Source organism: Acomys minous (assembly GCF_964271855.1).
Source record: "Acomys minous genome assembly, chromosome: 18".
Taxonomy (NCBI): domain Eukaryota; kingdom Metazoa; phylum Chordata; class Mammalia; order Rodentia; family Muridae; genus Acomys; species Acomys minous.
In genome coordinates this window covers 8,168,641-8,190,008 of record NC_140501.1, presented here as the reverse complement: position 1 = coordinate 8,190,008, position 21,368 = coordinate 8,168,641, and the positions used below count along the sequence as shown (strand labels likewise).

The 21,368-nt window shown below is 37.3% G+C and overlaps 1 protein-coding gene and 1 pseudogene across 4 annotated transcripts in view; one reads left to right on the top strand and one right to left on the bottom strand.

The window, feature by feature from the left end:
• Positions 1-21,368, top strand: part of GPC5 (glypican 5) — a 1,329,555-nt gene that overhangs the window by 705,561 nt on the left and 602,626 nt on the right. The window contains exon 8 of one of the 3 annotated variants that reach the window (XM_084767672.1): positions 14,702-14,781. The exons of the other annotated variants lie outside the window; for them this stretch is intronic. Coding sequence (XP_084623798.1) covers positions 14,702-14,766 — 65 coding nt within the window. The 3' untranslated portion in view covers positions 14,767-14,781. Of the gene's footprint in view, positions 1-14,701; positions 14,782-21,368 lie in introns of those variants that run through there. 3 annotated transcript variants of the gene reach the window in all.
• LOC311589362 (heat shock cognate 71 kDa protein-like) lies at positions 9,953-12,370 on the bottom strand (annotated as a pseudogene). The gene is made up of 2 exons: positions 10,557-12,370; positions 9,953-10,373 (listed from the first exon to the last, which is right to left on the bottom strand). The product of its transcript is annotated as a heat shock cognate 71 kDa protein-like (transcript).

Genomic DNA, 21,368 nt, shown 5'->3' with positions numbered 1-21,368 from the left:
TTTTCCTGGAACTTCTAAATGTTATATAATTTCAATAATTTAAATTAAAAAGTCATGGATTTAGACTTTATATATATTTATCAAGATTTTATGGTGTCATTAATAAAATATGAAGAAAATCTTATCGTGAGTTGATTTAAACAAGTATTGCCATTATGTAGTGATTACGCTTTGCCTTCAGCGGAAGTTTGATTTAGAGTTAAAGTGGACACTTAAGCTGTTTAGTGACTTATCGTCCATCTTCTATCCTTCTAGACATTTAGAGCAATAGTAGTCACATCTACATATTTATATACTATATGTAATGAGTTCAGTTGTTACAAGGAATTATGTAGTTTTGTAAGCAAATGGTAGTCATTACTTTGATAGTTCTAGTGTGAGGAAGTACATACAAATGTCCATGGAAGTTTTGAACAAATAGTCCCATATAGAACAGTATCCAGGAAGTTAGTGAATGGCACAGACATATTTCTTTAAGATGAACATCTCAGAATTCAAATAGGAATTCTTACATCATTTAAGAGTGATATTTACTTTGTATTTCTTTCTGCTATAATGATCTACTTTATTGGTTGTAATAATAAGCAAATAAAAGTGTATATACAAATATATTGAGGTAAAGTAAGTATGAATGTATAATATTAAAATGTTATTCTTTTTAAAAATTTTTTATTAATTTATTCTTGTTACATCTCAATGGTTATCCCATCCCTTGTATCCTCCCATTCTTCCCTCCCTCCCATTTTCCCCTTATTCCCCTCCCCTATGACTGTCGTGGTGTCACTCAGAGGAAGGATAGCAGGTTACCAAGAAAATGTAATTCTTAATACCTGATTCTACATGTATAAACACCCTCACTGCAATATACGTGTACATCCACAAGTAAGCCTCAAAGTAAAAGAACACACACACACACATTTTATAATGCCATACAGTACTTTATAATGCAAATAAAATTTAAAATCAATTTCTCTTAACCTAGGGTTCTTAAGAGTGAATTTAATGCAGAATCTTTCTCTACTCACTAAGTTTTTGTATTAATCTGACATTAAGTAGTATTATAAGTGGATTAAAATTGAACAAATTATGCATCTGGATTCCAATGAGCTAGGTAAAATCTCTGAAAAATTAAAAGTTATCCTGCCTTCCACCACCAGGTGGCACCACAGTCCTCACTGACGTTATTCAAGGCCTGCCTTACAAAGATGAGTCCCCAAGTACAAAGAAACTGGATTTTTAGAACATTTTATTTGAAATAATGAGACACGTGTGATTAACTTCCTAAAGAATAATTTTACTTTTGTCATTTTGGGTAAAGATGTGCACAATAAGTAAAAGTGAACAGCTGTTGAGAATAAAAGGATGCTGCCTCATTTAGAAGCTATTAATTTCTACTGACGTTATTCAGTACAACATTCTCAGACTTAATTACTCATGTATAGGACATTACGATGAAACATGAAATAAAATTTTATTTAATCTCAAGATTTTTTTCTTGTTTTGACCACATATCCTGTGTCCCATTATGTATTTAATTATTTTACAATGGGATTACTACTAAAATGGCTTTGTTCTTTGGATGTTTTATTTGTTTGCTTTTGTTTGGTGTACTGAAACACAACTCATGTAGCCCATGCTAGATCAGTGCTCAATGTGTAGTCAAAAATGACTCTGAATTCTTGGCCCTCCAATCTCCTTTCCCCAAGTGCTGGGGTTGCAACTGCTTAACTCCATAATGACCCCTTCATTCATAAGATGCCACCACACCACAACTGCACTTCACTATCAACACACACACACACACACACACACACACACACACACACACACACACATCTTCTGAAATTAGATGCATCAGTCATTGTTTCTAATATCTGAACTGTGAGATGACAGGGCTTTCACAGTGAGTACAGAACATCAACAAGTGTGTTTTAGTTTCTTACCAGGGTAATTTAGCTCATCTTCTATGCAGAATTAAATGCTGGTAGCCAGAGGAAAGAAACATAGCTGTAAGGGCTACTGACAGCCACTAAGAGCTTCCATTGATTATTTAAAGGAATGCTACAGGAGCAGCATGCTTCAGTGGAGGCACACCTCTGAGCAAGTCTTCTGTTCACTAAGTGTTGGGAATGAGAGTAAAGATGACAACTGTGAAGAAAGTAGCCAGAATGAGAGAGAGCGAGGGGAAGCCATTGTTTTATGAATATGTACACTGTGTACCCTGCAGTTTCACTAGGATCCTGTGTGCAGAATTAGAAGGCATTGTTTGCCATTTCACCAACAGGTCTTAGTCTCTAATCATGTCTATCGTTTTCTTAAAATTTCATTTTTGATATGTAGGGTAAGAAGCATTTATTTGTAAATATTTAGAAATATTTTATCTATATCAATAAAAGATTTCTTAAACACTTCATTTGGTCTGAATTGAATAACTGAATGTGGAGGGGAAACCATAGTTGGCACATTTAAGGAACTTCTGGTCTCTGGGACAGTAGAGGCAGAGCTTGGAGTCCCAGCTTCTCTCCTGCTAAGCAAAAACACCTGAATAGAACAATCCCTCAACAGCATCTCTTATAAAGAAATCTCAGGACAGCTACTGCTTCTAAAACTAGGAAGTTGAAAAGGTGAATCCGGAGGATCACATTTTAGTCAGAGTAAATATTCTGCAGTATCTGAAAGAAACATGAGAACCAGCTAAGGAATGGTTGTGGACGGGGTGACCTAAATTGCACCAGTACTAGAGATTGAAGCATGCCAGCCTCTCCGTACACATATGTCACATCGATGCCTTCTAAAATGGTTCTCACAGGGAAAAAGAGAAATATTCTTTGCTATTTCCAGTGGGGCAAAGAAGAACCATGCCCATTATGCCATTCTTCCTAACAACCCAGTCCCAAGGGGCTTCTTTGCCTGAGCCTGACAGGTAGGTTGTACCAGGCCATAGCATACCTGGTTGGAGGGAGACACCCAACGCTGCTCAGCTTGAACCTTCTCTCCATCTGCAGAGAGAGAGCAGCACTTGTGGGCTCTAGTGGAGTTCACAGCCTCAGGACATGTTGCCCCACCTTCATTCAATACTTTGCTACCCCATTAAAGGCTCCTCTACCCATGGTGTGGCTGCTTTGCAAATAAGTGAGACAAACATATTGAAAGGAAGAAAATATACCTAGAAGATAGTCTATACCCAGAGGAAGAAGCAGAAGCAGAAATTCCTGGGTTATAAAGCCAGGTTTAAAGAAAAAAAAATATCTGAGTTTAATATGTTAAGATGTTTAATGGAAGAAAGTCAGGTAGACAGCATGAAAGAACAGATATCAACAGAAACAGAGAGAAAGAAGTTATGAAGGGGGAGGGAGAACAAAAGAAGGGCTAGAAACCCAAACACTGTAACTGAAGGGAAGGCTTTCTTCAGATGGGCACAGTAGCTGGAAATATGTTAAAAAAAAAAAAAAAAGAGTCACAAGCTTGAGGATATCAAAACCGAAACCTCAAAAGTTGCAATAGGAAGATAAAAAAAAATGTAAGAAAAAAGAAAAACTGTCCAGAAAATGTGGGGGCAATACAGGAAGTAAAATATACACCCACAAGGACATCAGGGCAGAGAATAGCAAGGAAGGGGCATAAATCACACTTGAAGCAATGATGGCTAAAAATCACCACAAATCAGTGTCACACAACAAAGGCGAGGACCAGGCGGCTCAAATAATACCAAACCAGACATGTGAAAGCCAAACCAAGTCAGCTAAAGAAAGATAGACACCCAAGCTTACCATGAACAGGCTTCAGAACAATCAAAGGTTTAAAAGAAAATCCTTGAAAGAAATAACAATTAAACAAAACCTACACACATAAAGGGTGAAAACTACAAGTTACATTTGACTTCTCAGAAACCATGCTAACCAAAGAGGATAGAAAGAGATACTTTATCTGGTAGGAAAAATGGTACCAGGTGAGTGTTCTACACTCCATGGAATTATCCATTAAGAGTTCAGGCAAAGTATGAAGACAAGATCGATCTGTTTTGTAAAAAATATGTTGAAATATCTGCACTAAAGTGTTGCACTTCTTTATTATATGTCTTTGTTTAACATATACATTCATATTATTACACATACACTACAAAAAGCAGGAAGAACCACAAAAAAATAAAGAATTATATAACTGTTACATTCAGAATGAGCTGGCTATTTATATTTAGCAAACTTGAAGTAAACATCTTTCCAATATTGTTGAGTCTAAAATTCTAAATGAAAATCCTTATCTATTATATCTCATCCCTATTAACTTAGAACATCTATCTAGACCTAAAAACATCTTAACCCCTAAACAATTAAGCCTAATTGTAAATCTAAGCTACCTGGTCTTCAACCCCTCAGAGACTTGAGAAAGAATAAAATTGATTACCTGAGTATACCGGGAGTTCAGATTAGTAGCTTTCCAAATGAGAAGATGACAGAGACAATTTGCTACCTGAATAGTCACCCAAAACGCTCTATAACTTTGGAGTATCATCTTCAGCCTTCTGGCCCAATATAACTGACATATTTATGAGACAGGAACTATTGAGGACCTGCTTACAGTATTTTCACAGTTTGGCCACCAACTCTGCTTGCATCCAAGCTTGCCCATTTTTAGGCCAAATTCTGTCTGTGGCAGAAATGAGGACAATTTCCTTAGTGGCTTGTTTGCCACATTTGAAGCCATCTCCATAAGGAGGTTCTTTGCTGCTCATTATCTTCTTTGAGTTAGGCTGGGTATTGCCAGGAGTTAACCTGTCTTTTTGTCAAAGAATCTTTAAAAAAAAAAAAAAGCTTTAAATACCATATTCTGTAGGTCTCTGAGACTTTTGAAGACCTTATCTAACTATTTTACCCTTTCTATCTATAGAATCATATCTATCTTTAGACCTAGCATATATATTCTTGTCATAAAAATAGACTAGTAATTGACATTACAATTATTTGCTCAACTAACAATTAGCTTGTATTACATAATTATCCTGCAATACCACTTTCAATGTATTGTAAGTAAATCTTGTATTATAATTCAGTTGGATGGGTACAATATCACCTATTAGGGTATATATATATATAATGAGTGAAGAATAATCTTAAATGGAATTCTATGCCACTGTGCCAAAATTAACCTTATTTTGCATCAATATACAAAATTCTAGATCAATGATTTAAAAATAACCTTATTTGTGAGTAATAATTACAGCCTTAAGTTGAGGAGTAGATTCAATAATCTTTTTGTTCTGTCATCTCTATATACTTCTATATCCTCCCCCCTTTTTTTTTTTAGCTCCTTTCTCCTTACCAACCAAATAAAGATAAAGGAAAAGAGAGGCATCCCTGAGTTCAACCTAGTTCTCACTGTATAAGACCAATAATAACTTATAACCAACTCCTGATGAAAATAAGTATCTGTAGCCCAAGAAAGCAAACAGAAATCCCCCTTAGGGGAAATGGGACATCATTCTCTTAAGGTTTCTTCATACTGATTTAGGGCAAATAAACCCTTTTAAGGGGCCCAAATGAAATTGAGGAAATGGTTAAACAAGCTGGGGATAGCATTTGTGGTCCAGTTTCTAAATGGTGAGAAATTCCATGCTTAATAGGAGTCCTGTGTGGGGCAGTCTGAAATGCTGGACCAATTGGTATCAGAAGCTTTCTACAAAGCTATCCTGGAAGCTGTCCTCTTTTGATGGGTAACAGCAATTAAAACACCTGGACTAAAGGGTTGCTTTTAACAAAGTCTTCATTGTTTGAATTTACCAAAAAGATTTGGGAGCCAGGTGCTGAGGTGAAAGCCTGCTAGCTCAGGGAGGCAGTGAAAGCACTCAGCTGACCTTTCTCCTCAGCTGATGTCCCCAAAGCAATCTCCCTCTCCCACTGCATCTCAAACAACCTCCTTCAAATTGAATGTCCTTCCCTTCTACTTCCTCTGCATCTCACCTCTCCAACTGATTTCTTTTTCCTTCCTGTTTTTTTTTTTTTATAGTAAACTTATTTTCACTTCCTGTTAACTCATTGCTTGCTGTGCCTCTTGACCTTATTTAATCCTATTTACAATATTCAAGCAGAAATCTCTTAGATTTAAGGGCATATGCTAAGGCTAAACCAGGCTTTTCCAGTAAATAACACAATCTTGGGATTCACAGTGTGATCAAATATCCTGCAAAACTAAAGAAAATAAAAGTTTATAATTATAAACCTACATCTATATAATGAAAAAATTTCATAGAATAAAATATCTAAGTTAATAAAATTCTTTATTCTTAATTGATCAAACACTTTTTCTTTAAAGAAGTAATAATAAGAAGAACATAAATCAGACCATGTATACACACACACACACACACACACACACACACACACACACATATATGTACTTATTTATATATGTGCTTATGTCTGCCCAAGTATAAGTAAAATGAATTCCCATGTGGCATAAGTGACTAGAGAAGGAATTTTTGTTTGGATCTCATGGAGCTCTTACATACCTGTCAACTGTATAATATTATTTGAAAGTAGATTTAGAGTAGTTATAAATATATAACAGAAACTTTAGGATTCTTGGTAAAAGTAATATGGGAAGGTGAGAGAGAAAGTGGAATAACACACACACACTCATGTGGTAGCATAAAACTGGAAACATGCAAAAGATGAAACAGGAAGATGAAAGAAAAAGCAAATGCTAACTCAGCATACAAGAAAGCCCTCATCTCACAATGATAACCATAATCGTTAAGCTTGCTATGCCTAGTTTTATGTACCTTGAGAAGAGTGAACCTCAACTGAAAAAGTGGCCCTACCAGATTGTCCTGTAGGCAATCCCATGGTGACTTTTCTTGATTGATTATTGGTGACTCATTGATGTGGGAGAACCTATCTCATCTCACTATAGGCAGGGGCACCCTGGGGCAGGTGGTCCTGAGCTCTATGAAAAGCAGGCTGAAAAATCCATAGGAGTAAGCTAGTTAGATTATTAAAGATTAAAAGGGGAATATATAATGATAAAGTCACCAAAACTCACAAGGGCCATAATAATCCCAGATATATGTTCACTCAAAAGCAGAACATCCAGGTGCATGAGCCAAACCCATCACTATGAGTGGGCTCAGATGACTTCAGACATCAACATCATATGTTGTTAAAGAGTTGTAAATTAAAATAATACTGATAGCCCATTGTACAATAGTGTCAAAGGCCAAATCCAGAACAAGGAGACCACTATGGGTATAGTTTAGCTTACACTATTATTATGTGCCCCAGTAATCATGCTAACCACATTAATTGAATATATTAATTGACATGCATAAAAAGTGGAAACTTAAATCAACTCTATTCATTGCTTCCCCAAACTCTGAGGTATTCAAGATTCCCTTCTAGAGATGAACACATAAATTGTGTTTTACTCAAAGAAGTATTATACAGCCCTGAAAATGAGATGTCAAGCCTTGAGATAAGATGCTTAGTATCAAAAGCATATGATGGAGAAAAGAAAACCAACCTGAAAAATGATACACAACATGACCATGTAGCACTCTTGAAAAGGCAAAATCATGGAGATAGTAAAAACATCGTTGGTTGCAAAGGGTTAGAGATAATGGGGAGTGAACAGGGGAGCACAGAGAACTTTTAATAATGTGAAAGCATTTTCTATGGTGTTGCGGTGGCTGCCACATGCTATTATACGTTTGTCACAATGCACAGATGGCCCGACACGGAAAAGAGTTCTAATGTCACTGGTAGGGTTCAGATAATGATGCCAGTGTTGTTTTCATGACTGTGACAAATACTCCTATCTTTAGTGGAAGGGTGACAAGGGGTAGTTGTGCCTGCAGGGACAAGCCATTGTTGTTTCTCTGTAATTTCTGCTGAATTTTGGTGTGACAATATAACAAGTTTGGCAAATTAAGTTCATTAATTAAAATAATAATAGGTGGAGAGCCCATTGTTTAAAGGGATTATCCAATTATCCATGCAATAGATTTAGCAAGTGTAATTGCATAATAACAGTGTTTGTTCCTCTTAACATTTATCCTAATTATCTTAAAATAATAATAAAAAAGTCAGCAATATTAGTTTAGTTTATTTTTAATTTGGAATGTGGAGAGGTAAAGGATTGCTCACTGAAGTATTTGGTAATTGTGGTATTACCTATCTATAGTAGACTACAGCAATTCATTAATTTCACGGGCTAAGAAATAATGAAAAAGCTTTCATTTTAGATTACATTTATTTCTATGTCCAGGCATAAGATTGCACATTATTCAAATAGAATACATAATTTTTAATAAGTCTGAAAACAGTACATTTGCATGACAAATACACACATTTTATACTCTTACTTTTTGTAAAATTTGAGATAAGTTTATCTGACAACTGTAATCATGAAAAATTATTGAGAGTTGATTAAAAACATATTCAATGTTATGTTCATTTTAGAAGTTGAAAGAACACTAGTAATTCAATTTCTACATCTAAATTTCTGCACTGAAACGAATTATTTCCTTTTTTAGCTAAAAATAACAAAATGAACTCGTTCATAATTCAAGACAGAACCAAAGTAGCATATCTGTAGTTAAATCATCATGCAATCCTCATTCTGGACTCATTTTTCTGCACTCTCTCAATCATGGGATTTCATTTTATAATGTATATGCAACTGAAGGTAAAGGCATATTCGCCAACAGCAGCCTCTGATACCAGATCTGAGATGAAAGGGTACTCCAAGTATGGACTTATCATGATAAGCCACCGCTGCAGAATGGCTGGGCATGCTAAAATTCAAATGTTATAAGAGTTATGTCACAGATGTGTTACTTCAGCAACTCTGGCCACCTTGTATTTTCTGAGGTGTTCTGAGGCACTGCACATAGGTGGAAGGGCCCAGGTTTAGTTATCTACGGCCCCAAAGCGCCATTGTCTTCTTATGATAGTGTGGCTGAGTCTACTCACTGTACTCTCTTTCATGAGCTTCTTCCCTCTGTGAGAGCCTCCACTCTTCCTTCGTATTGCTGTCATGGAGGACACAGCTCTTTACTGCACAGATGTCTTAGTCCACTGACTGATGTGTACCATGACCACGGACTGACTAATTTGTAAAGAGAATACATCATTCCGTACAGTTCCAGAGGCTGAGAAGTCTGTGATCAAGAATGTAGATCTGGTGAGGACCTTCCTGCTGTGTCTCAACATGGAGAAGGGTGGGCAAAGCAAAGCAGGAGACAGAGGAAACACGGGCTGGGCCAACCACACCCATCTTATCAGAAAAGCTGTCCTAAGCAAAAGCATTCATCATTTCATAAGGGTGGGTCCCTCTTAACACAATCTCATCTTACAAAGTCTATCCCAAATCAAATTTCAACACTGTGCTTCGATGGATACTGTGAACCACTACGGTTTTATTTATGCATCCCTTCTTGCCACCCTGTATACATCTCCAGAGTTACAGAAGCAACATTGTTTTTCTCTCTCGTTTTGTGCCATGGTGAACTCGGTGCCTAACCTACACCAGAAACACAACAGAAAATGAAAACATTGTTGTTAGAAGAATCAGCCAGAAGCGGGAGGAGGGGAAGGGAACATGATGATATGTTTTAAGCCCTCTGATAGCAGAATTCTCAATCTGACACTACTCATGCTTCACACCCTACTCTAACTGGACTCCGTGGAAAGCCTTTGTTTTACACTTTCGAAGTTGCTGGCTACTTGGCTCTGCTGTGATCTGTGGAACACACCTGTGGAACCCTTTCTCTAGGATCCGTGCCCGGGTGTATCTCTGTGTTCCACCCAGCTTCATCTGTCAGGGATAAGAGGCACACAACTGGCTCTCTCTAGCTCCATTGCCTCTGTGCCCTCCTCTGGCTTCCTTTAGACCCTTAGGTACACATGCACACACATTCATACAGACACACACTCAGACACATAAATAAAAATAGTCATTTTTTTTTTTGCCAATTTAAATAGTTTTATTAGACATTGCATTTTCCTCCTAGGATAGATACAGTGTTTATAAAGTACAATGTCCTCTCCTTGTGCACATGTTCCATGGTCAAGTATTGAGAATGCACAGTAATGTGTTGTAGCAGTTTAGTTTAACTGCCATGTAACTTGCTAAATAAATTTGGGTCCTTCAAATGTTTCCCTGTGGAACAATGCTATACCTCTACTAGGACTGACTTAATCCACTTCCTTGATGGTGGGGCCTGAGTAAGCACCACCAGATGGAGGTGCTCCACGACCAGGGAAGCTGCCAGGCATTCCTCCTGGCACGCCACCAGCACTCTGGTGCAGCGTGGTAATGGAGTTGCACACTTTCTCTTGTTCTTTCTGCTGGTGTTCAAAATCTTCCTTCTCTGCAGTCTGATTTTTTTTTTTTTTTTTTTTTTTTTTTGGTTTTTCGAGACAGGGTCTCTCTATATTAGCCTTGGTTGTCCTACACTCACTTTGTAGACCAGGCTGGCCTCGAACTCACAGCGATCCGCCTGCCTCTGCCTCCCGAGTGCTGGGATTAAAGGCGTGCGCCACCACGCCCGGCTCTGCAGTCTGATTTTTATCCAGCCAACTGATGATTTCCAGCAAACTGATGATTTCATTACACTTGTCTAGAATCTTCTGTTTTCCTCATCATTGATCTTGCCTTGAAGTTTCTCATCTTCACCTGTGGCTTTCATGTTGAAGGTACAAGAATCCAGGGAATTCTTGGAAAAAACATTATCTCTCTGCTTCTCATCTTTAGCTTTGTATTTCTCAGCTTCTTGGATCATGTGCTCAATATCTGCCTTGCTCAAACGTCCCTTGCCATTGGTGATGGTGATCTTGTTCTCCTTTCCTGTACTCATATCTACAGCAGAAACATCGAGGATGCCATCTGCATCAATGTTAAAGGTGACTTCTATCTGAGGGACACCACGGGGTGCTAGAGTTATGCCTCTGAGTTCAAATTTTCCAAGCAGGTTATTATCCTTGACCATGGCCCTTTCACCTTCATATACCTGAATGAGGACACCAGGCTGGTTGTCAAAGTAAGTGGTGAACGTCTGTGTCTGCTTGGTGGGAATCATGGTGTTGGAGTGATGAGGACAGTCATGACTTGGCCAGCAGTTTCAATACCAAGGAAAAGAGGAGTGACATCCAACAGCAGCACATCCTGAACATTCTCCGACTTGTCTCCAGATAGAATGGCTGCCTGGACAGCTGCACCATCAGCAACAGTTTCATCAGAGTTAATGCTTCTACTCAGTTCTCCTCCATTGAAGAAGTCTTCCAGAAGCTTCTGAATCTTGGAGCTTCTAGTAGAACTACCAACCACGACAATGTCATGCATCTGTGACTTGTCCAGTTTGACATCTTGAAGGGCCTTTTCTACTGGGTCCAGCATGCCATGGGACAGGTCAGCATTCAATTCTACACAATTGAGCCTGGGCAATGTAGGCATAGAAGTCAATTCCCTCATAAAGAGACTCAATCTCAATACTGGCCTGTGTGCTGTCGGAGAGGGTGTGCTTATCCCATTCACAGGCAGTACAGATATGCCTAACAGCTCTCTTGTTTTTACTGATGTTCTTCTTGTGTCTTTGTTTAAACTCAGTAATGAAATGGTTGACCATTCCATTATCAAAGTCTTCTCCACCCAAGTGGGTGTCTCCAGCTGTTGATTTGACTTCAAATATTCCATCCTCAATAGGGAGGATTGACACATCAAAAGTACCACCTCCCAAGTCAAATATCAACACATTCCTTTCAGCTCAAACCTTCTTATCTAAACCGTAAGCAATAGCAGCAGCAGTTGGTTCATTGATAATTCGAAGTACATTCACGCCAGCAATAGTTCCAGCATTTTCCGTTGCCTCCTGCTGAGAGTCATGGAAGTAAGCTGTCACTGTGACCATGTCTTGGTAACAGTCTTTCCAAAGTAGGCTTCTGCAATTTCCTTCATCTTAGTCAGAACCATAGAGGACACTTCCTCTGGGTAGAAACCTTTTGTCTCTGTATTCTACTTGGACCTTGGGCCTGTTGGCATCATTCACCACCATGAAGGACCAATGCTTCATGTCAGACTGAACAACAGCATCATCAAACCTACATCTAATCAGACATTTGGCATCAAAATGGTGTTGGTGGGGTGCATTGCAACCTGATTCTTGGCAGCATCCCCAATTAATTGTTCTGTGTCCATAAAAGAAACATAGCTTGGTGTGGTTCAGTTACCCTGGTCATTGGCAATTATTTCCACTTTTCATGTTGGAAGACGCCCACACAGGGGTAGGTGGTGCCAAGGTCAATGCCAACTGCAGGTCCCTTAGACATGGTTACTTGCATGTAGGCCCAGCTGTGCTGATGACAAGACCATACAAATCCCAAAAAGCTGCCACTGTGTTAAATGAGAGATAAAAATAGTTACTTAAAAAAAAAAGTCGTTGTTTTGTGGAGTGCAGGTATAGTATACAAAATTCAAAAATAAATACATTTAGCCTATACAAACATGTCTAAGGTATAACATTATGGCTATAGTTTTATTAATCTATCAAGTCTTCTAATTTAAAAGTTTATATAGGCAAGGTCTACTCAGACAATAGCAAATTATATGCTGAATCTAATTAAAAAACCAGGAAGTTTGCTTTTTCATAGGAAAGCTTAATTGGGTCTAAGTGTGTCTACTATAACAGTTGACATTTAACTTCTTGCTCCACCTTGCTTCTCTATCAGTGCCTATAAATTATTGAGATCATCCAAGGTCCATCATTTCATCAGGCCAATTTATTCTCATAACATTCATAGAACACTGTGCTAATTTTCACAAGACAGCAAAACAAACAGAGGGGAAGCGCAGATTGTTAAACTGCCTTCCTGGGAGACAGGTGTGATGGAGACAGAAGTTAGGCTGTTTCCTGCTGACAGTGACACATAACCCAGAGGCTAATCTTTATAGACCACAGTGCTCAGACCATGTGATGATGTGTACAGTGCTTTCCGTATTATAAGCACACTTAGTGCCTTTGCATAGTTTTTCACTAAAAAACAGCATTCTCACTCAAAATTGCATAATGGAGATAGCTGGGTAAGAGTGAGAATAGCAAAAAATTTCCCAGTTACTGTAGTCTGCAGGTATGCTCAAGTACATCAGAAAACAAATAAGAAAAACAGAAATCTAAGTGTAAAAAGATTGTCAGAGTGCATGTTAGGCTCGTTCTGACTTTTATATTAGTCGTCTACTGCATCTCACCTCTACTGGGCTTTCTTCCACAGTGTTGTCCAAAAGGTCACTGACCCATTTATGAAAGCATGAGAAGAAAAGTGGTTTAAGGTCATGATCAGATAGCTAGCTCCATTAGCAGTTATTAGCAAAAACTTTAAGATCTTTTATTGGGGGAAAAGTTTAAGTTATGCTAATTAACATTTTCAAAGTGTAAACCATAAATCAGAAAAGCATTAACAGCCAAAGACATCTGCTGTAGATATATGGAGACGGTGGAGAGTTAAGAATAACCTCAGAATGTTTTTCCTAAGAATTAAATATGAGGTGAAGAATCTATATCATCAGTCTATAAGAGTATAGTTCCTTCAAAATTAATCAACAGTGTGATCCAATATATTAAACAATGTCTATATACTTCCTTATATAAATATTTTCTGTCTATAATCTAGAGCTAGATATAGAATATTTTTGTTTTACAACTTAATGTTGCTCAGCACCTAAAACTGCATAATACAAAGCCCCAACCAGTAGCAAACACTAAGCATTTGTGAGCCAAGCTTAAGAAGGCACAAGCAAGAGAACTGCTGTGATTCAGAGGCCAGCTGAAGCTGCAAACAGGAGCTCCGTCTCCTGTGTGTGCTGCTACGGTACATAGGTATGCGGAGCCAAAGCTAAAAAAACAGAAGTATGAATGGAGAATGGCACATGGATGATAGCCAGGAGGACCTATGCCAAAGAGTAAACTGTGGGGGTAGGTTTCAATGAACTATCTCTAGCCACCTGCAACTCTCCATTGCCTAAGATGAGTCATCCATACATACACCAAGCAGGAGCGACACTTTGGCCTTTAACTCTGTTTGCTATTGGCTCTATTCCAGGCTCTTGCTGATTGGCTCATATGTCTTTGCACATATATTATATATGCATATATATTATATTATATTATATTATATTATATTATATTATATTAATCATGACACCAGAACTCACCAGGGAGTTCTGAGTGTGACCCAGATGCAAGTGTTTAAGGTATATAAGGTGAAGGCAAAGCATTTGAGAAGGATACTAGCATCTGTCCATAGAAACTTTAAAATGGGAATTGTTGAGATCTCCTGGCCTGAGGAGAACCTACAGAGCATCCTCTAAAGGATCCAGGTAGAACACAGCGGAAAATCATTATAAATGGAGTCATTTTGTTTTCTATTAACTTTACTTAAAAATTGAGTTCTATATGTTCAGCATGTATTGGGCAATAGGTGTTTCTTTGAGTAAGCAAATACTATATAATACGCTATCAATGACGTACTGAGCATCTACCAAAGGATTGCTCAGAATTTTTGTATTGCAAACACCCACTTCACAACTATGTATGCTGATAATGCTGTTACTCCATAGAATATAGAATTTCCTGGGAGATAAACCTCTGGGCATCCTTGGGAGTGATAACCATGGTTATGTTAATTGATGTGAAAAAAATAAATCTTACCTGCAGGTGGGACCATTCCCAGGGCTGGGGATTCTGGACTATACACACATTCATCACTCTCTGTGCCGTAGCTGTGGATGCAGTGTGACCAGCAGCATCCAGCTACTGCTGTTGTCCCTCTCCATCACATTCGAACCCTGTAACCTTGAACTGAGAGCCTATGTAAGTCCTTTCTCCTTTAAGTTGTTTTAGTCAGGCTATTTCAGTGCAGACACAGGGGAAAAAGGTATTGAGAAGACTGGTGCTTCCATAAGAGTTCACTGTAGAGGACATAATTTCGAGACATATGTGCTCCTTATACATAACTACAAGTATGCATGTAGATTTCAGTATAAAAATCACTTGATATATAAGTATATATGTTTACTATGTTTTATAAATTTTAACTGAAGTGATATTGAAGAGGGAAGTAGATATTTAATGAGTATTTTATTGTATATTTAGTTAGTCCCTAAGTATAACTTATATCAGGATATAATTATTATTCATATGAATACTTTATTAAAACCTAACAGGCCTCACTGGTGGGTTTAGTCAGAAACTCTTACAGAAACTTCACTTTTGGTTATAAAACTTTTGTTCTGGCCCTTCTTTCTGTTCACAATCCAAGGCGACATCTTCTAGCTGCTAAGGTATTCTGTTTTCTGCTTTATGACATGCTGACATCAAGAGTGGAAGCTCTGGCCTTTCTGCTCCTTTTCTATTTCAGACACAGGGTAACGGTGAGGACTTCCTATATCAACAGCTGCGTATCTCGCTGATGAGCAAGGCACAGGGCCAGAAGCAGCTTCTGCAGACACAAAACAGTGGGTGATAGAGGGAAAGATCCTTCCCTTTCAGCCTGCAGCAACATAAATATTCTATTGTGAACGCCATGATCCTGAGTTAAAATAATATTTCTGTAGGAGGTCCTGCTATGTGGGAAATGTTATGATACTAAAAAATATGCAGGGTAAACAATGTGAATTGTGCAACTAAAGGTGAGTGGGCTCTAAAGAAAGCAGAATATGAAGGAAGAAGCAGGTGTGGGCAGAACAGCCCTGGTGTGGCTTCTGGGCACATGGGGAGCCTATGATACCCTCTACCCAGGATCCCTTGTGCATTTTTATAGCTCCCTCTTCCCTTCAATTCTGAGTTCTCCTTTCTTAGTATCTTACTTTTCTGCAGATGTGATAAAATACCCTGACAAATGGAAATGAGGGAAAAGAAGTGCACTGGCTGGATGACCCAGGTATCAGGAGCTTGGCACAGCTGACCATATCGCACCAGAGTCCAGAAAAGAGATCACTGAATGCATGGTTTGTTTCAGTGTTATTTCTGCACTATGTAGTGCAGGATCCTGGCCAGAATGCCATCATACTCACACTGGTGGGTCTTCCCAAATCAGTGAAGGAAATCAAAATAACCCTATTTATATACATGTCAAGAGACTTGTCTCCCAGGTTGCTTAAGTGTTTCAGTTGATAATTTAATCAGCATATAGAGGCTCTAAGCATATAAAATATGAATATCAAGAAAATGTGCCAATCTTTTTCTACACATTTTATATTAATTGATAGATAATATATAAAATACATGCATTTGTTGATAGATGTATATATAAACACACAAATAAATTTACTTAGGCTTATATATAAAGCATCTCCATAGTCTCTCTTACTATCCAATATTAATAATAAGTAGATAGATAAGTATACTGAATCATCTGGAGTGCACGTTTGTTTAACTTCTGTCTCCATCTATGTTTCGCCCAAAGTAGGTTAGAAATAGGAGGCATGTGTTTGTAAATTAGTTATTTTTCTCATTGCAATGAGAAAAATACTGGACAGAGGAAACTTGAGGAAGGAACACTTCTTTTCCAGCCATGGCTTAACTCAAATCCTTCAAGCTGTCTTCTATTCAACCCCCTTGTATGTATACCTATATGAAATATATAATTACATGTATGTAATATGAATTATATCTATTATATGCCCATTTCTTATCTACCTATGACAATAAGGTGGAACTATTATAAACAGATACATACAAAGTGTATAGCTTACTTACACCACTTCAGGGCATTCTATCTCTCTTCACATAAAATCTATTTTTCTTACTATTTTATGTATGACATTCAGATAACTCTACTTCCAGCTCCACAATTCTGAGTCAGCATATACCAGGGGTACTACATTCCTTTTGATTCTGATATGCCAAGCTGATGTTTGCCTCCAAGTCTCTGTACTGAATCTAAAGTGCTCTCTCATCTTTTCCTCTAAGATCAAATGCCATCTTCTCAAAGAAAGAAGTCATTCTTGTTTTATATAAGCAAGTCAATCATCCTGGTATCTTAGCACCATATTACTTTATATCAGACAACCTATCCCAATCTAAACACATCTTATTTTATACTTCCTTTGTATTAGGTATTTATAAAATTTGTTTCTCTGATTAAAAACTTACCTCCATGAAACAGAATAATTACCAACCCTGTTGTCAACCACGTTACCAATACACATAAAGGAGGCTCTAACTATGGCATGTTCCATAGCCATTTCCCCTTTTCAGAGGCTGGTTGAAGTTCACTAGCAGATTACTAAAATGTTCCTCATTCATTTATTATTAATGTTTTTCTTAATATTTCTTTATATCTCAGTATTATTTTATGTATCTCGTGAGTCAAAGAATAGTATTAGTTTAAATGTAGATGGACTGATGCTATGTAGAGTCAGCATCTGAGGAGAATTTGGAGACTCACTTCAACAGGAAATCACCACCTACCTGGCTTTGGCTGAAGTTGATTGACAGTGTAGTGGTCTTCTGTCTTTTTCTGGGTGGACACTGGCATAACCTTGGCCCGGAGGTTATAGATATGAAAGGATCAAGTGAAGCTGTTTGTTAAGTTTCAGGGAGAAGCAATTACAGCTCTGAAATGAAGAATGCTTATACACTAACGATGAGAAGAAAACCATGACCTTGAATCACGTCTGATCTCATTAATTGCAGACCAAAGCTGAGATCTCATGTTACTTGGAGATCTAGTGGATGAAAGATAGGTTTGGTTGGTAATAAATGTATGTTGCATTTTTTAAAAGTTCTTAACATCTAAGGTTCTGTCAACAAAATGTCCGACTCTTTTCTATAGAAAATCATTTTCACACCACCTGTCCTGCTAAGGAGAGCTCGGTGCCCTGAAGAGTCCTGTGGCTAGGGATTCAGGCTCTGGTGGACTGTGGCTCTTACTATCATGCCTGTCATATGTGCTTCTATGACAAATGAATAGGCAATCGGTAGTTACAGGAAAAAGCACAGATCTTTGTCTCACCCTCTAAGATCTGTAATACCTACTTTGAGTCCACTCAAAAAAATGAAAATAAAACATTTGAATCCCAGCTCTCTTTAAGAGAAAAGACAAACTAAACAATGACCTCACTTACTTCCAAGGAATAATTGCATTAATACCAGAAAATGGTTAATTCTTAATATTATAAATGAAGAATGAATAATGAAAGGTGTCCTATCATAGAACTAGAATTACAAAGGGAATATTTATCATTTTTATAATTTTCAAGATTGACTATTTTATAGATAAACATTAAAAGCTCAAAATCTAATGCTATTAACAATATTAGTATTGGCTCTACTTTAAGAATCTGTATGTGGCCAAGGGATTCTTCCATTTAGAATCATTGAGTATGCTTTATCAGAGAAAGTTGAAGTTTAATTTTAAAATTCTGGCACAAATATTAATATTATATATGTGTCAATTTAATATTTTAAGCAACATAGAATCATTATGCCTGAGATTCCTTTGAGGTAAAAAGTAAAAAACAAAACCTAACATGTACACATATAAACACACAAACACAGATATACACATAAAGACACACACACACACACACACACACACACACACACACACACACACACACACCACCCAATGACCAGAACTCTCCACTTTCCTGTTAATTTGTCTACTGTTTCCTCAGGCATGTTATGGCCTTCTTTAGATTCTAATGAATACTACTGCTATAGAATTTGCATAATTTAGATAATTCAGGAACATTGTCATTTATTAATTTAAATTGTCACTATATATGCCTTTTCTCTAGGAGGAGGAGAATTCAATAATCCTATAAACAAGTATGTACCTCCTAAATACATGGTCAGTCACATGCTCCAGAATGGAATTTCAACAGCTTTAAGTCACATTTTACCACTTTGTTAAATTAAATTAAATAACTAATACCCTTTGACACAGCTATTTGCCAAGTGGCAGCTAGTGGGCATTTCCACTAAAATGCTACAGTAGTCATCATGGCCTATATCACATATTTCAATTAAACTGCCATCAGAAGTGTTGTTATGAAACAATGAATCTATAGTTCAAAATTAATACAGAACACTTAGTTCTTACCCTCAGGTGTATGGGAGAGAAAATTGATGTCAAAAACAGATGTAAATCTTAGGATATGGAGAATGAACCTTTTATCTCTTGGACCAAAACCTAAGTGCTTTAGGACTGTAAAGGGAGGTTGATGCTATGAAGCCGTGCTTTGCTTGCCTACTGCTTTAGGTACAAGTTTTAGGTGATCAATTAATACAGAATTGTCAAATTTTCAAAAAATGTTTATGGTACATAAAGTAGCATTACTTCTTCAAGGTGGTGATGTCTTTAATATCAATTTAAATACAGCATCAAATGAACTTAATTATTCACCCCATGGAAGGCATCATGGCAAACACAGTGTGAGGTGATGTTGTACTAGTGACTGCTACACTAATGGTCAGATTCTAATCTTTGGTTCTGTCACCTTCTCATAATGTTGTCCAGGGAAAGTCAGTTGTATATGTGTGCCTTTATTCCATGGTAAAGGTGTTGGACTTGAATATATCATGTTAGTCTCAAAAATAAAAGCACATGCTTCCAAATGCTAGGAAGGATGGAAAAATAAATTCATTATTTCTTCATCTTAAACATGATGTGTGGACTACTGTTAATGATAGTTTGGTAGTTGTATAATTTCTAGAATCTACTGTAATATTTAGCTCTGGAATGATCTGTACAAATCACATTCACCTAATATTCCCAGCTGAAACATAGCTAACATGCAAAGAGAGGCCCCCTTTTTCAGCCTCACCTTCTAAGTGTTTGCTGTGTTGATTAGTGTTTGTAGCTCCAGACAGATTAGGGAGGCAGTGAGTGGAGAACACACTAATGGAGAGCTAATCAAGACAGTGGGTATCGCTTCACCAATTACCACAGACTACAGTTGTGATTCAGAAGTCTGTGAAGTACTACCACTTAGATGCAGTGCTTTTAGGCCAAATGTTGTAAGTAGAACGGACAAATGCACGCTGTCACACATGGGAGTATGGTTACTAAGAGAGCTGAAGGTTTTCTAATAAGATGGTCATCTCCTTTTGCGGTGCCACAGGCACTGCTGTAGCTCATTTGCTGAAAATAGAGTGTGCCACATTCTCAAAACTCAAGCACCAACGTTTTATTCCACTACTCTTTTAGAGGCTGAGCCCTAATTGTAGCATGTTTTGAATAAAAGTCTTTAAGCATGATGTAACCTATGTCATCTAAATTATTTTTATTAAAATATTACTGATAAATATAAACAAAAAAGGTTATAATATGGTATACTTTGATAGCATTATATGAAATATTTGAAGATAACATGCTGAAGGGATGTTCAAAAACATTTCTATGCCTTTTTCTCTTTAATTTACATGGAACAAACCCCACAAAATACAAGAACTACAAAGAAGGATTGAAGACATATAGACTGAAAAATTTAAAGATTTAAAAAAGATTTAAAATAGGTTAACTAAATTACTCAATTTCATGGAAATCATTGATGATAAACTGAATTTGGAATCTAGTCCCTCTACCATTTTCTTTTATATATGCCTCTCCTTTCGTTTGTGTCTCTTTTACATTCAGTTTTAATGTCTCAGTGTTAGAGTCTAGACAATTAGTTCTATCATCTAAAGGTACAAAAATGTATTCCACAGACAGTTAAAATTCTTCTGCCCAAGTCCTTTCTGTTACTTAGGAAATACAGTTCTGCCACCAAGACAGTATTTGTGATTATCTGTTTTCTACATCCTTTTTGTCTCCCAAATGCAAGTTTTTGTAAAAATATTATCATCTGAGTAATATTTAATTAAGGTGAATGAAGAGCTGGGCATTGAACTGTCATGAAGGAAAGTTCTAGAGCTGAGCATGAAGTGCATAACACCTGAGGGGTAGTGAGCACAGGAACGGTCTGCCATGTGACAACTGGAGAGCTAGGAGGAAAGAAAAGAATCAGGGACAATATTAGAAAAAGTAACCTTCAAGAATTTCTAAGAACTGATTAGAAAAGGAAAAGAGTAGAATAATCTACAGAAGGAGAACTGCAGTGACTCCAAAACCAAGTGGAAGCAAGGACAGCCTGTCTAGCAGTGACACATGCTAGAACTACTGAAATTCAAACTAGAGAGAAAGGATAAACACACTAAGCAGCAAAACACCATTATTTGAAAACAGACACTACTAGTAAAACCAATAACTACTCAAAGAAAGCACCATGGAGACACAGTGAGATTGCTTGATATTTTGAAAGCATGAAAGAAACTAATACCCAACTTTAAAGTTCGTTCTATATTAAATTATGCTTCAAGTATGATAACAAAATTA